We start from the raw sequence: 16826 nt of genomic DNA on the forward strand, positions 1-16826 counted from the left end.
CACATCGATGTTTCTCTGTCCCTCTGTCTCTCTCTCTCTCTCTCTCTCTCTCTCTCTCTCTCTCTCTCTCTCTCTCTCTCAGTCTCTCTCTCTCCATTCCTTTCCCTCTTTCTAAAATCAGTAAGCATGTCCTCAGGTGAAAATTTTTTAAAAAATAATAGAAAGCAAATTTAATTGTATAAACTAATCTAGGACAATAACTTTCTACTACCTTCATTAAAAGTTAAATAGTTAAACTGGAAACTTGCATGTTTTTCTTATAAAGTATTATTACAGCATGATATCAATACACCAATAGAGTATAGCATTTACAGGGAATATTTATAGTCTACATTTTACTGGTTTTCATTAAAACTGTTTAAAAGGTGAAAAACATAAAAGACTGTAATTACTATGCAGTCCAAAATTACTTCTCTATACATCTAACCAACTGGGCAGCTACTTGAGTTATTTAGAAACTCATTTTGAATTTTAAATGATTAGGTAATGCACAATTGACTATTAACTGTTTGACATCACTGAATCATCTCAATTCCCAACCAGATCAGTAGCGCTCAAGGAATCTAATCAGAACAAGAGTAGGAGAGCAAATAAGGAACAAAACAGTACATTTAAGTGAGGACTTCAAGTACTCCCAAACTACCCTACGGCTATAGACAAAAAATTGAGAAAGAGAAGTATTTAGAAAGATGCCAAAAGTGAGCAACAAAAGTTGGAACAAAAGGAAGGAAAGGAGGGAGAAAGGGAGACCATGGAATCCAACTCTGTCAAATTTGGAATCAGGCCCTGGCAAGTACTGTGAGTACTACTTTTGTCACAGGCTGCATAAGATCAAGTTTGGGTCTGCATCAGCGTTGAAAACCACACAAGGCGTCCCGGTGTCTGTCCGCCTCAGGGGTCCAGGTTACTTTCAGTGTTTCCCTCTCACCCTCCTTCCCCCAACCTCAGGAAAGAACAGGAGTAAGAAGGCAAGGGATCAAAGCACTTGGCTTATTTACCAAGCTTACCACACTCTACAAGTTATCTTGGACAAGTTCCTTTCTGAGTCTCATGCCCGTATATATAAGAAGAGATGGTGCTGGGGTAAACTGAATTTTCTCATTGTTTTTTTCTACAGCTATGAAAATAAGGGCAACACGTATTCCCTTGCTTCTGAACCTAATGCTTCTTGGGTATAGCAAAGCACTGCTAGTGTAGCCTTGTATTTTTAATTCTAGAAATGTAATCTTTCTAGGAAAGTGTAAAGATTTTTTAAATGGCATTAACAAAAGCAATGGAGCCTAAACGTTTTAATTATATTACCAATAAAAAGTTTAAGGAAGTATACTATAACAGAGAGCGAATAGAAACACTAAATAAACTTCTATATTCACATTCTAACTTCATGCATAAACATTTTGAATTTCAGTAAATTTCCCATTTTCTCTGATCTTGACTTTCCTCATTAAAAAAAAAAGAATGCTGACTCACTTGTGAAAATCGGTAACAATGACTAATTACAGTAGTCAATAAATGATAGCTTATTTTGTTGTGCTCACTATTTGAATCTTGCTTACTTAAAATTTTAAAACTTCCTAAAAATTGTTATAACAAGTTCTTTACGAAATCCTACGTTTAAAAGTACTCTGAATAGCATTTTGAATAAGACTAAATCACTGTGTCAAAAAAAAAAAAAAGACCACTAAATACACGTACAAGTATCTCAGTTTATATAACATATTCTTACTAAATATAGGAAAATAGTTCATCAATTAGACTTTCCGCTTCTAATGTTATATTTTCATAGGTGCCTTATTTCCGATGTATCTTCATGCACCATAGCTTGTACCGGTTTTGCTTCCATTTCCTGGCCCCCCTCTCTCCACCTACTTCTCTCCATTTAATAAGCAAATAATCGACAAAGTCTTAGTACTTACAACTGGATACAGGAAACCTCCTGCATTAAGAAAAACACTTTTTTGTTCGCCTAAGGAAACCTTTAACACTAAAAATTATTTTCATGCATTTTAACTTTTACCGAATGAAGATGACCTCCAGGAGATGAACAGAGATTTAATAATTTAATTGCCTGCCTTAACAAATTACCACAGCCTATTTGGATAAAGGCTGTACTTGAATGATGCTAGTTTACAACCTTGGTACTCAAGTGTATTAGTAAGAAAAGTAACGTCGTCACCTGGACTTCTTAGAAAGTTTAAGCCTCATCCCGGACCCATCTAAGCTAATCTGCATGTTAGCAACATCTTCTCTGATGATTCATGTGTGTAAGTTATTTTTTTTTTTCTTTTTTAATTTGAGAAGTTCTAGATTAGAACAAAAAATAATTCAGGAAGGAGGGGTAATGTTGACCAGAATCAACTTCGTAGGTTTTTCAGTACGTGTCCTTCCTCTTTTATCCAACTTGTCAAGCTACTACTATTGCACAGGACATACATAGTCCTTCACCCTCTACAAGTTAAAAATGTAGCAAGGGATGAAATGACTGGCACACATTTGCCCAACAACAGGAGAAAGACAGTATTCAATTTACTGTATCTGGATTACTGAAAGTTTGTCAAGTAAATTCCTAACTTTTGGGTTTGGGGTTTTAACAGCTCACCTAGTCGGAGACATTGCCGCAAAATTCCTCCAGATGACATATTTTTTTCAGCTTCTATTTCAGTAAAGCCAAGAGAACTGGCAAATATGAGCACATCCACAAGGCTGATTAACCTCTGCAAAAATGTCACAGAGGCTTCTATTGAGAGGCCCTGAGTAGGTTCAATATTCTCCAGCTCATGCTGTAAGAAATAAAGTTTGACAATTACATCTAAGTTCTGATAAAAATCTAATTTTTATTAGCTACATCCCCTAAGTTCTAAATTTTACAAAAAGCCAAGCTTTCAGAAATCTAGGACCACAGAGTGATTTCCTTATCATTTCATTTAAAAAAGGCAAAGGAGACCTACAGGTGAAACACATCAATCACGTCATATTCACTAGCTGACACATCCCTAAGAAATCAACCTTCCTTTTAGTCCTTTCATTCCCTTTGCTTTTGATTTACAGCACCTATATTGCACAGTAACCACCACATTCAAGTTTTAATCAATAAAGATGCATAAAAGTCATGTTTCCACACCAATGTTATAGAGTAGGGAAGTCCTTACTGTAGCCGATGTAGCAGCTGAAAGCAATGGCAGTATACCCCCACAAGCCATGACCATATTGTCCATCACTTGAGAGATGAGATGAATTGTGTTGTGTACAAAGATGACATTATCACTGCTATTCACGAAGTCCATAACTGTCTTTGTTGAATGGCTGTCCAAAGATAAATGATGTTTACTGATAAAGCTAAAGAAAGGAAATCACAATTTGCCTACTTGAGGGGAGGGGGGATAAGAAGGTGCTTTTGCTTCATCTTGAAAGCTGAGTAAGATAATGATGCAGCAGGCACATGGGGCGTACACTTCCTCAGAAGGTACAGACCATTCCATGTCAGCAGTTACTGTCCAAGCCCCTTTTCAGTGCTGAAACATAAATGCTACTCATCTTACACTTGATATAAAAAGTTGAACTAAATTATCCTTAATTGGGGACTAAACTGAGAGCCATGTGGCAAAAATTAAGAGGTAAATGGGCTAAATGTGCTAATGAAAATGAATTTTTTACTAACGTTTTCTTAGATAATGTCATAAAATGCCTTTAAACAGAATAAAAGAAGTATACAATAAACAATAAATAAATTAGGCACTTTTTAAACCATATATCATACAATCAAGGATAATGTGAAATATAGATTTTTTTATACCAAAAAATTCATTGTAGAACTGGATATTTTTCTTAAATCCCAATTTTGTTAGTACTCTAAAAATAAACCCACTTGGTAGATCTACTTCCAGATGAATTAGATGCTGTAAAATATGCTACAGGAAATAAATGTTCAGCAAGTTTTTTTAAAAGAAAATACCTGATTTTCAAGTTTTTTTAATCCAGCAAGGATAAGTCAGTTTTATAATGGAGAATAAAAGTTAATTTGGTAAAACCTTACCATAGACATAATTTATATTCTAATTTTGAACCAAATACCAGAAATTAATTGCAAAATGTTAACTATGTAAATTTCTTTGGAAATAAAGGCTAAAGTTTACACACGTCTTCTATAACAAACATATGGACAAACCTTCTCCACATCTGTATATCTGTTTCTATTGAAAACAATAGATCAGTGAGCAAACGCTGATGCATCTGAGACCATTTGAACTCAGGAATACGGAACAGAGTAGATCTGGAATCCCTCCTCTGTCCATTAACAGCATCTGGTGCTGCTCCTTGCCCTGACTGCTCCTGTTGTCTTGACGTCTAATACAGAAAATTAAAAAGAGTAATAAAATTAGTTCCATTTCAAAGGAAGGCATTAATAAGTAGTTTAGTAGCTTCTATGCAATTCATCTAACAAATACATTTTAAGATATTAAGGAAACAATTAGAGAAAAATTATTAATGAATAATAACAATACTTGAATACAATTAAAGCAGTTTTCAAATATACTAAACTACCACCATTCAAAATAATTAGCTTGGAACCATGCTAGTATTACCACCAGCTAATGCAGCATTTTTTAATGGAATTTAAGTTCTTCATTTTGAATCATAGCATGAAAGAAAGCAGTATCAAAGCAGTATCTAGTTTATAAATTGGCTGGAATTGAGAACAAACAAAAACGAGAGCAGAATAAAGAAAAAACCAGAAAAATAGGAAGGAGGGAGAGAGAAAAAGAATTTAGAATAAAGTGGGAAATGACAACATGCAACCAACCACTGCCCTGAGTCACCGGGAGACACGGCAAAGGGGAAAGCTGGGACTCTGATCTCACACAAGTGCCTCCCTCTTCCAAAGTAAACAGACTACAGGGAGTAATTTTAAACCAACACACTTTATATAAAAAAACTGTACACTAGCAGGTCGTTCTGCAGGAAAGTAATCCTAGATTTTGTAAGAAAACTAATGTGCTCACTCTTTGGGTTATCAAATAAAAGGCAAAAGGCAAGCATTTCCAATGCTTGCCTTATAAACTAAAATTACGACAATCCTGAAAATCGAAAGTAGTAACTTTTGGTGGTGCTCTGGTGAAAATAATTAAAGCGGCCATTATGAACACATACTAAAAGCCAAATGCTGGGCTCAAGAAATATAATCTTTATCTTCATTGCATTTATGTATTTGCAAGTAGGATTCAACTAAATGCAAAATGAAATAAAATGTAAGTATATATGCTTGGTCTATTTTAACTCATGCAAATACATTTCAAGAAGACAATATTATCACCTCAAGCACAGGTTGAAGAGGCTGAGATGCCTCCACGTTTGTACTGGCCTTCAATTCCAGTCTCTCAGTATCTGTGGCAACACTGGAAACATCCAACTTAGCAATCCTCTGCTCAGAAGTAGTAGGAGGCTCGAAGGTATTAGCATGAGCATTATTAAGTACTTTGGTTTCTCTAGCCAAGTTAGTTGTTTTCTTCTCTTCCTCCAGCATCTGACCCATGTCTGACTGTACAGTTTGGGAAACAGCAGTGTCTGGTGAGGTAGCTGAAGACCCTGATGCTGTCATAGTCAAGATTCCAGAATCTTTAGAACCTTGAGTTTCAGTATCAGTTTGCTTCTTACTTAGAGATTCCTCCTCTTGAAATGTTAATTTTTGGTCATTACTAAGAATGTCTGGTCTTTCCTTGGCTTCAGTTGCACCTGAAGACAAGCAATTCTCTTGAAGCTCTGTGGGAAGACTGGTTCCCTCAGTAGGACTACTGTCTACCTTCAATTCTACATAATCATCATCATCTTCTTCCTCTACTGTAGACTTATCCAATAATTCTGGCGCCTCTGAAGCATCCTCTTCTGAAGGAGAACCTACTGAAGTAGTTACTTCACTGACGGTCGTATCTTTGTCAATTGTTTTCGAAGTATCAGAGGACATAGTACTAGCTTCTATTATGTCAGAAGATAATTCTAAATCACCTGCATTACTTGTTTCACTTATCAATGTTTCCTCTAAAGGGACTTCGTCCAGTAACTCCTGATTTTCTTGCCCAGTTTTCCTTCCTTCATCAGATGTATTATGAGTTTGCAGTTCAATGCTGGATGCAGAGTCTACTGAACTTGTCTTCTCAATACTTGACTTTTCAACATTATTTCTGATGACATGAGGAGACACAGGAGAATCCTTTGTATCTGATTGTTGGGACCCTTCGGAAACATTTACATCTTCACCAGTCTCAGAGACTGCTTGAAGTGAACTTGAAGAGCACTGCCCTATTTCTTCACCAGTATTTCCCTGATGTTCCCTAAATATATTAGCAAGGTTTTCTTTGTGTATTTCAAAAGTGACCTAGATGAAAAATGAATAATCAGTCAAAATATGCAAAAAATGAACAAAGCATGAAGAACATAAACTATATTTAACAACTTTTCAGATACACTTTTTATAATGCAATAAAACAATTTTCCCATAACATTCCTATAAAATAAGTCAATCACAAAATTCTAAACAGCAAAAAGAGTAACTAATTTTAATGCTAAAAGGTAACATGGCATCAAACCACAATGAGAACACAGCTATTTAGACTATTCTTAAAGATGTATAGGAAAAGAACACATTATTCACATTATTCTACTGGCCTCTATTAACTTCTACAAGGATCTGAATATGTACCATTAGAAGTGCTTGGTGAACTAGATAATATGATATTTCAACAGCAACGAAAACTCATTTCTCCATGATTTATCCCCAGCAGAGTAAAAACTATCAATTAATTATGTTTACAATTAGAGAAACTCTCCATATATTAAGCTACTAAATTTTTTTCTCACTAAGCTAAAGAATACAAATTCTTTTAGCAGTCAAAATAAAATTCAACCCTTCCCCAAAGGTCAACCACAGTCTGAACTGGTCACAAATAGTCTGAAAGTTCCAGTTAATCCACCCATGCATCTATTCATTCCACTTGTAGGTGAGTGACTACCACGTATTCAACACCGTGAACATCCCCATATCATGCTTAGCCTTTTACCCAACTAAATGGAAATTTTTTGATTAGAGAAGTATAAAAGAAAGTGCTGGGATTTTTAATGTCAAAAGTTTATTATTTTATATCTTTTCAAGGATTACTATCTTACAGCCAACCGTTATGTGACTATCACTGGTATTTCGATGAGAAAAGCCTCTCAAAAAATTATAATGCTCTGTGCAGTTGGCAGTCATGTGACTTGTGTTCCTTAAGTGATAATTATAATAATATCCTGAAAATCAGTTTTCCAAATAAACTGATATTTTAAGAAATCACATCATGTCTCCTTCTTACTCAAAATTCTCTAATGGCGCACCCTCACGCAGAATAAAATTCAACATCTCTAATACAGTCCATATACTCTGTACTCACCTAAGGAATACAAGCCACATAACTTCCAACCGCACAGTGATTTTGAAAATAGATCAGTTATTTCTACAATAGCCAGTGTTTTAGAGTGAATTTAGTTGTCAATAATCATTTGCTATTACTTTATTCAAATTAAGGATATTTTTAAATCTTTATTATAAATTTATCAATGAACTTCTTGCTAGTTCTGCATCGCAGGGATGCCTTGCCTGGGGACTGTGGAACCAACTCTGTGGGAATTTAAAAGCCCAGGTATTTAACTCCAAGATGTCATCAAAAATGTACAAGAATAGTAATTTTTCTTTTGGATAAAACCAGTACATGTACATAATGAATTGTACCTGCCTCCCCATTTGTAGTCAAATTTGTTCTAAATAGTGTTTTGTCTTTCCTAAGTAAACCAACTTCTTTTACAGTTTTTTCTGTAAATGTGAATATTAACATAGCCTTTAGAATACTGAAGTTGATCTTTTAATTTCCCCTTAGTGTACTACAATAGCCTACAACAAAATGGCAAATAAGCAATTATCATCGCTGTTATCTTTTTTGATAATGTTTTCCTAATGGTATTCGTGACTGATAATTCCTAATTAATTACCAGATATTGTTCTAAATTACCCAGCGAAAAGACTAGTCATTAATCTTCACAATCATTCGATAGCTAATCTATAGCTGTTTGCAATGTCTAGAAAGTACTTCTATAAACTACTAGTTATACTCACAAACAAATAACTACACTTATTCTGCCATCACTTTCAACTTAATTAACACGCAACTTTACTGATTAAGAGGTAAAAGATGAATACAATACATCAAGAAATTAACATTTTAATGACATATTTAAAATTTAGATATTTAAATGTTAGGCAATGTTTAGGAACAGGATTTTTTTTTTTAAGCAAATGATCTTTTTCATTGTATTTTATTTTCCCATAAAAATACAAGCTGAATGTGATACGCTAATTTCTAATTCTTAGATTAGCAACCTTTCCACAGTTGATAAATAAGATGTATCTTTAAAAACAGCAGGACCTTCACATATGGGGTAGTGCCCATAAGCATAGCTCAAAATGACTACAATTAGAGAAACTCTCCATATATTAAGGTACTAAATTATTTTCTCACTGAGCTAAAGAATACAAATTCTTTTAGCAGTCAAAATAAAATTCAACCCTCCCTAAAGGTCAACCACAATTTTCAGAGTCTGAACTGGTCACAAATCGTCTGAAAGTTCCAGTTAATCCACCCACGCATCTATTCATTCCACTTGTATGTGAGTGACTACCATGTATTCAACACCATGGACACAATGTATTTCTTACAAAGACTCTGATCTGACACCTTGCTACAACAAAAGTAAAAAGTAACAGATACAACAGTTACAGTCAAATTAAAAATGTTTATAAAAATTTACTGATCTAGATTGCACAAAGCACCTTGTTTACAAATATAAATATTGTCGTTCAAACCCAACATCTTAAATGTTACCTTAATACATCCTGACTAGAGGAGAATCAAGAATAAAGCCTATGCTATACAAAGAAAACTACCTAAGAGAATGTTACGAAAATAGCGTAAGTTCAATAACAAAGGGAAAAAAATCCCTTGAGGAAAACACGTCATATATATAATAAGCATATATGTTCATCATGTAATAAACTTAACATTTTTTGAACAGGCAATATATTTTGATGGGTTCCAGAAGACAGTACCCCAAAATGAAGCATGAAGGATTTGAGAAACAGCAGGTACAGGAAGGACTCAAGACTTCATCCTCCCCTGAAGCAAATCAGATTTAAAAAATACCACCTCAACCAATTTTTCCTAATAAAATTTTGGAGAACGCCAGAATATCATAAGTAAACTTGAATCGCTCATTCCATCACTCCTTCCTAGAATTACAAGTGGTCTGAGAGCACCCGATATTATGTCAAAGCTACAGCTTTTGCTTTTAACTTTACTTCTCCATAATAGGATACACTATATATACACCTAACAGCATGCAGCCACTAAAATTCCTGTAAGGAAACAGCAACAAAATAAAACAAAAACAATAAGACCAGACTCACAGAAATAGAGATCAGACAAATGGTTGCCAGAAGAGAAGCAGGTGGGAGATAAGTCAAAAGGGCTGAAAATGTTGAGGTTTTATTACTGAATATACTTGAAAAATAAAGTAATACTGGTTTTGAAATTTAAAAAGAAAAATAGGAATGGGAATATAGACAATAATCCTGTTTAAGTTTGCACAGTGATACATGATTACTAGTGTGATGATCATATGTAAGGTATATAAACGTCGAATCACTACAGTGTACACCTGAAATTAATATACTGTATACCAACTACACTTAAATAAAAATTAATTTAAAAAAAAATTAAATTACCCAATGCTACTAAAGTTTCAGGGAAACAGGTTCCCACCCCTGGTAACAACATATCGGGGCAGTCAGGTTCTAAGAAGCAATGTGGCAGTGCACACCAAAAGTGACAAAAATATCAGAACACCCTGACACCTTGGAAACTAAGCTAAAGAGGAATAAGGGAAATGAGAAAAGGAACAAGTAACTGTTTCACCAACGGCTCTATTTTCCAGGTACTGAGTAAGGCGCAGTACATTCATCACTCTCTTTCATTTACATTTTCTGATGAATTCAAATGAGTCAGAGAAGTCCAATAACGTGCCCAAGCTCTTCCACAGGGAGTTAAACCCAGGACTGCCTGAGTCCAAAGCTTCCTCAGCTACAACACAATGACCACCTGAACACAGGCGTCTGGGGCGCACAGTTCCTTCAAGCAGTTCTAGGATAGGGGTCCACAAACTACACCACCACACTAAATCCAGCTGCAGCCTGTTGTTCTAAATAAAGATCTACTAATACACACAAAAGTGAAATAACTGAAATAAAATTCATGTCAGAAGTATATCATTAAATGAAACCATTGTACAATATCATAAATATGATCATAGTTTTTGTAAGAAAGTATATGTATGTATATATTTATGCATATAACAAAAGACTGAAAAGTTTTGTACCAGAATGTTAATATTAAGTCACACATAGGTGAATGGATAGCAGGTGATTCTTAATTTTTAGGTGTATAAAATTGTGTACTACATTCCAATTTTCCTACAATGAGCACACATTATTTATCAATGTAAAAAATAAAGATAAACACTAATTGGTTAAAAAATTTTAAGCCAAAAAATATTTAGCAATTAAGTATAAAGTGGGGACAATTCATGAAATAGGAAAATTTTTATAACTCTTGAAATTTACTGCAAAAATACATAGCTTTCATTTATTATATAGCTACCATAACCACACAAACATATGCGTATTTATATATGCCAGGTTGCAGCCTGGGATTTTTTAAAATACTTTTAAGAAACCATTAGAAAATTCTAACAAAATTGATTTCCACCTGCTTTAGAAAACAGTAATTAAGATTTTATTTATTTTTAGGAAAAGGGGAAGAGAGGGAGAACAAGGGGGAGAGAAACACTGATGTGAGAGAGGAACATCAGCTGGTTGCCTCTCATACAGGCCCTGCCCAGGGACAAACCTAAAACCCAGACACGTGTGCCCTGACCAGGAATTGAACCAGTGACATTTCACTCTGGGACAATGCCCAGCCGAGTCACATCGCTCAGGGCTCCACCAGCTTTTTACCCAAACTAAACTGTATTTTCTTCTGATATAGAATGACTTGCATTTATGTTTAAGCCATTTCATCACATTGCTAACAGCAAGTAAAATTTTAAGGTATTTCAAATAACCAAAAATAATTAAATACCCAACTGACCCTATGGGAAAAATATAAATCATATTGTATTTTTAACTCAAGTGTGAATAACTTACCTGTTGATTATTTTAAGTCATAGACCCATTCTAACCTTATGGCAACACAGGTCTAGACAAAATCCAGTATCTAAAGTTTTTAGTTTTAGTTGTTTAGGAAAAAAACTTGGGACAATTCTCCTAATTCAGGATATATAAAATGACAATTTAACTTTATTAACTAAAGAGAGGACAGTATTCTTTAATTACTCAACTTAATGTACTATTTGAAGCATAAAAAAAGAAGAAAAATATAAATACTGAAAACCTAAAGAACACCAGAAAATAATGGAATTAAAAGATTACTTTGAACAGGTGCACATTTGAAACCCCATGATCAAAGTAACCACCACAGTGCAGTTACACCAGAAGAGCCTGTTTCTGCTTATAAAACCCAGTTCTGCTGTTGGAGGAGGGAGATACAGTGACAAACAGCTTCCCTGCTACAATGGTGGCAGGAAATCTATCAAAGTGGACAATAAAATCGCAATTGAGTTTCTTTGGCTTTTTATAGCAGCTGAGTGTATCTTAGTGAAACTCTGCAAAAGCTATCTAATTCTGCAACATTAGTTTTTTACACACGAGTTCTTTATCAGAAACCGTGTTATAAATTTGAGATACTGAGATTTAAATGGTTGCAAAAAAAGAAAAAATAAGCATCATTTCAGTATCACAGTCATGAAAATATTTATAAAGCTTTAGAATAAATATTTTCAGAAGAGAAAATTTAATCCCAGTAATTTCAGAATTTTAACAGCATGTTACAAATTGTTCATCCAATTACTGAATCACTTCAGCTCTATCTTAAACTTCATTGAATATTGATCTGAAGAGCCTTAAAGTATAAGTTGTCCATTTTATTTTAAAAAGATATCAAGATATTAAAATTCAAAAAAATTAACATAGCAATATTCAAATAACTTACTTGATATAAACATTATGAAACAGAAAGGCTTTTAGTTCATAAAGGAAATTCACACAAAGAATTAAACTAAAGGACATTTAATAAACATTAAAATTAAAGGCAAAACCATAACAATTAACTAGTAACTTTAGTTTTTCTTACCGCCCTCTCACAGTCAAGTAATGCTTTAGCATTTATTTTTTAAAGTATACTTTAACAGCACTAAGCAATAGGTCCACATACAAAATTACTCCAGAATTAACTTAATCAGCATTTAGGCTGCTTTATAATTGTAATCCTAAAACCTGAGTTAAAAACTGGTTCTTGGCCCAACTTAGGCAAAATAAGCCTCTCCATAAAGCAGCCATTTTCTCTGCAAAGGGTTTTAAAATTTGTTTAAAGCCATATGTTACTGGCGTAAAGAAAAATACTAACTGATTAATCAAAACTATATAGATATCACACAAAACTAAAGGCCACCTTGGGTTTGTTGTATATAAACCAAGTTAAGAAATACTGATTTCACATAATACATAAAAACAGTAGTTCCTATTTCTTCCCCTAACACTCTGTACACCATAAGATATGCTCCCAGAACAACAACAAAAAGTGCACCTTATTTTTTTAACGTACTATGGGATCTTAACTGGGGTCCATATTTAATTTATATAGGATTCCTTTATTCTCCATACTTCGAAAGAGTATATCATATTATCTTAACAGCTTAGTATATGAAGGTGGGAAGCAGAGAATTTTATAAAAGTTAATAAAAATAACTCCCTGTACACCAGAGGGGTGCTCATAATTTAGAGTGCATAAGAAGGGCTTTTTTTAAAATACAGATTTCTGGGAACAGCCTATGAAATTCACATTAAAATTCTAAAGTAGGGTTTATGATAAAATGCACATCCCAGGTTACTCTGAGGAGGTGGTCCCAAGCCGTCCTGTGAGTCATTGTGGCATAGGAACTTTAAAGACATCTGCTGCAGCCATGACCAGTGCGGCTCAGTTGGTTAAGCTGATGTCATCCCACAAAGTGAAGGTCACTGGTTCCATTCCCAGCCAGGCTACAGGTTCAGTCCCCTATCAGGGTGTATAGGAGAGGCAACCAGTGGATGTTTCTCGCCCTTTTCTTCTCCCTCCCTTCCCCTCTCTCTAAAAATAAATAAATAAAACATTTTTCAAAAAAAACTTCTGCAGTTGTTTCATGGACCGAGACACTGAGGCACACATGGGGTGGCATAGTGCCACATGACAGTTGAACCAAAAAGCCCTAAACAATGACGATGTAGTTCTTCCTTCTCCTTCCTGCAACAAATATTTAATAAGCAGCTACCAAGTACTCAGTACTATGCACAGTTCTATGAGAGATATGAAGAAGCATAAAACCTTTCAGCCCTACTAATGAGAGTTTACAATTAAAAACCAAGGTAAGAAATCAGTTTTAACGAATAATATGCAGTAGGAGAGGTATTACAGAATCACACATGATTAAATGCTAGTCTACATTTGCTATACTATGCATTACCGCTCTTCTTCATGTACATGACACGCTTATTCCTTCCTGCCTTGCTTTTTAGTTTTTGTATACATGTTATCTCTCATATTAAAAAGTAACTTCTTGCAGGATAAGATCAGTGCCTGATTCACTCATCTTCCATAGTAATTACAAGGTACTCAAATAGAATAAGGAGAAAAGAGAGAAGTGGAACGGAAAATAAAGAGGAAAGGTAAAGGCAGGAAAGGGAAGAAAAGAGGTGGGCAACTGAGCAAGACCTAGGCAGTGTGACTAAAACTATATGACAGTCCACAGCATGTTGGACCAACCAAGAAGGGGAAGGGGAGGAAAGCAGAGACAAAACAGACACAGATTAACTAAGCACAGAAAAACACAGACAAAAGGAAATATGTGGGCGGAGGCCGAAGGCAAGGGGTACGGAATGGACGCAGGGATGCTGGAGGGAAAAACAGAGAAGAAAGAGAGGAATAGGAGGAAGGAGGGAGACAGTGGCTGAAAAAGGGAAAAGACAGCAAGCGAAGCGGCAGAGAGCTAGGTGCACAGTGACACAGGGTGGCCACAGCCAGCGCCAACGGCCAGGGAAAGGTACGTAGAAGACTGACCAGTCGCAAGCCAGGGGAAGAGAGGGCGTAGGAGGAAAGAGGAGGAGGAGGAGGAGGAGGGGGAGGGAGAGCCGTGGGAGGGGGAGCGCAAGAGAAAATTAGGTGCTGGGAATTCATGCAGAATGACATCGCCTGAGTATACCAAAACCTGTCACACAGACGTGATTTAACTAACAAGGTCCTGAAAAATATAAAGGATTTGGGTAGGTACAAAGGAGCACCAAGTGCAGGCCATGAATAAAGAAAAATAAAGATTTAACGAAGTGTGATACATGTTAGAAAGACTAGAACCAATACAGCCCGACAGGAGATTTTGGTCATGTGAAATAGTGGAAGGTTGGGCAGGAAATACGTTTTTTCAAGGGGAACAGTGGAAGATCAGGTAGAAATTATTTTGCAAAAAAATCTTATTTGCTTTTCTAAGAAAATATGAGCAAAATGTTTATGGAGGTAACATTATGTTAATTTTAGCTTAATAAATCTAGAGGAAAATAATACCTAAGACTGCCAGCCATTAGAAATAGCCAGAGTAGACATGATGTGGACATGTAGGAAGAATCAGAAATAATTCAGAAAAACTTCAAAGGAGATAAAACACAAAACTTTACAAAAATATGGAATCTAACAGTACCAAGGATTAGAGAGCAGCAATTCTACTTCTCTTTATATATCCTAGAGCAGTGCTTTTTCAAACTGAGGATAATTCAGTTGGTAAATCATGGAATTTCTTGCTGGGGTATCAGCAGCAATTTTAATGAAAAAGAATAAAAATGTAAGAATGCATCGCTACATACCAAGGTTTAATAAGGATAAATATTGTATCATGAAACCTTTGTTTCAGGTTTGTGGAGGGAGAGGGGAGTGTGTGTACATACATACCTGTTCACAATAAAGTTCTTACTGTGAGCCACAATTATAAAAAGTTTGAAAACAACTATTAAAACGTCTGCCTTTGAGCACCTGAGTTATTCATAACATTAACAATGAATAAACCAAAGTTATATGTGACAATTTTTAAAAACCCTTAAAACATAAGGTTTGACAGAAAAAGACATCAAAGAAGAATGTAATAGTATGATGTCATTTTTATAAAATAGACATTAGATATATTATTTAGAAATACATTTTTTAACTTTTTAAAAAAGGAAATGATACACACAAAATTCAAAGCGCTGATTAGGTCTGAAGTGCATAGGCGTGGGGGTGGGATAAGAGAACTACATAGCATGTTCTGAAGCTGGGTAGTCACAACTCTTCCTTTATAACCCTTCGTAAGCAGCGGTTTGATTTTCTTCCAGTGTGCAATCCTGTTAGTCAGGAGCACTGACCCCTTCTCCCTTAGACTGTCAAATACAAAAATGACAACAGCCAACACAAAAATAGTCGTCCGGTGTGAATAAATCAAAATTATACCTAACTTTTTATCAGATCAGCAAAAAAGATTTTTTTGGTGTGCCATAGGATTTTAGTAATTAGTTTATGTGTGCAATGAGATGAAAAAGATTTAAAATCGCTGCTTCAAACACATATGCTACACAAATTATTTTTAATATAATTGAGTCCTTATTTAAAAGTTGTATTTATATCAAACATTAAGTGCCTGAGCCAAGACTGCTAGCAGTAAGGACAAAATAATAAGAGAAATGACAGAGCTATGACAAAGGAAAAGTCACTTCCCTTATTAATTCTCAACCTCAATTATACATATAGATATACATTTACCATTTTTAGATTAGACCTTGATTGTTCAGAAAAGTTGAGAAATTTGCCTAAGTTTACACAATTAAAAATTATTATAAATACGAATTTAAACCCAGAACTATCCTGTTTCCAAAGCCCATGTTCTCCTCAATACTTACACAAATGAACTGGTAACTGGGTATAAATATTTATTCATAACTGCTCAAAAGCACCTGAGATATCTCCTGGTCCAACCCTTTTATTTTGTAGATGGGAAATTCAAAGAGACTATGCTGTTAGCCCTCAATACCCCTATGACTTAAGCAGTTCTCAAGCCTTTTTAGTCTACGGACCCTTCACACTCTTAAACAGTACTAAGGCCCCACAAAAACCTTTTACTTATATGGGGTATATCTACTACTACTTATCATAGTAGAAATTAAGACTAAGAAATATCACATATTAAGGAATTTATAAATAATTTACAGTAAAGCCATTGTTAATAAAAATATTTTTTGAAAAATGATTTTTCAAAATAAAATAATGAGTGTTATTTCATATTTTTGCATATCTCTTGATATTATGGATGAATAGAAAACTATTGCATTCTAATATCTACTTTTGTATCAATCTAATGAATTATATTTTGACTGAAGTCTTTTTAAAAATCCACCTTCAAGCAGATATGTAGTTATGAAAGGAGGAACCAATTCCTGAAAAGGCCCCCTGGGCCCCCACGGCCTTCAGGCCATACAGTCAGGATTACTTCCCTGAAGGTTACATTCCTCTAGCTGTCCATCCTAAAAACCTGAACAAACAACTACAGTGTACACAAAGGCACTGGATTAACATCCCCTATTT

General features: G+C 34.9%; 1 protein-coding gene across 1 annotated transcript in view; it reads right to left on the minus strand.

Annotated features, from left to right (window-relative positions):
* The window catches only part of LRBA (LPS responsive beige-like anchor protein), a 530437-nt gene that overhangs the window by 429252 nt on the left and 84359 nt on the right, over positions 1-16826 (minus strand). Inside the window, exons 23-26 of the mRNA XM_090287960.1 lie at positions 5312-6370; positions 4166-4344; positions 3150-3303; positions 2600-2780 (exon numbers count right to left, since the gene is read on the minus strand). Of these exons, the coding sequence (XP_090144086.1) occupies positions 2600-2780; positions 3150-3303; positions 4166-4344; positions 5312-6370 (1573 nt within the window). The remainder of the gene's footprint in view (positions 1-2599; positions 2781-3149; positions 3304-4165; positions 4345-5311; positions 6371-16826) is intronic.

This window comes from Furipterus horrens, unplaced genomic scaffold (genome assembly GCF_987537825.1).
Source record: "Furipterus horrens unplaced genomic scaffold, mFurHor1.1.pri manual_scaffold_10, whole genome shotgun sequence".
Taxonomy (NCBI): Eukaryota; Metazoa; Chordata; class Mammalia; order Chiroptera; family Furipteridae; genus Furipterus; species Furipterus horrens.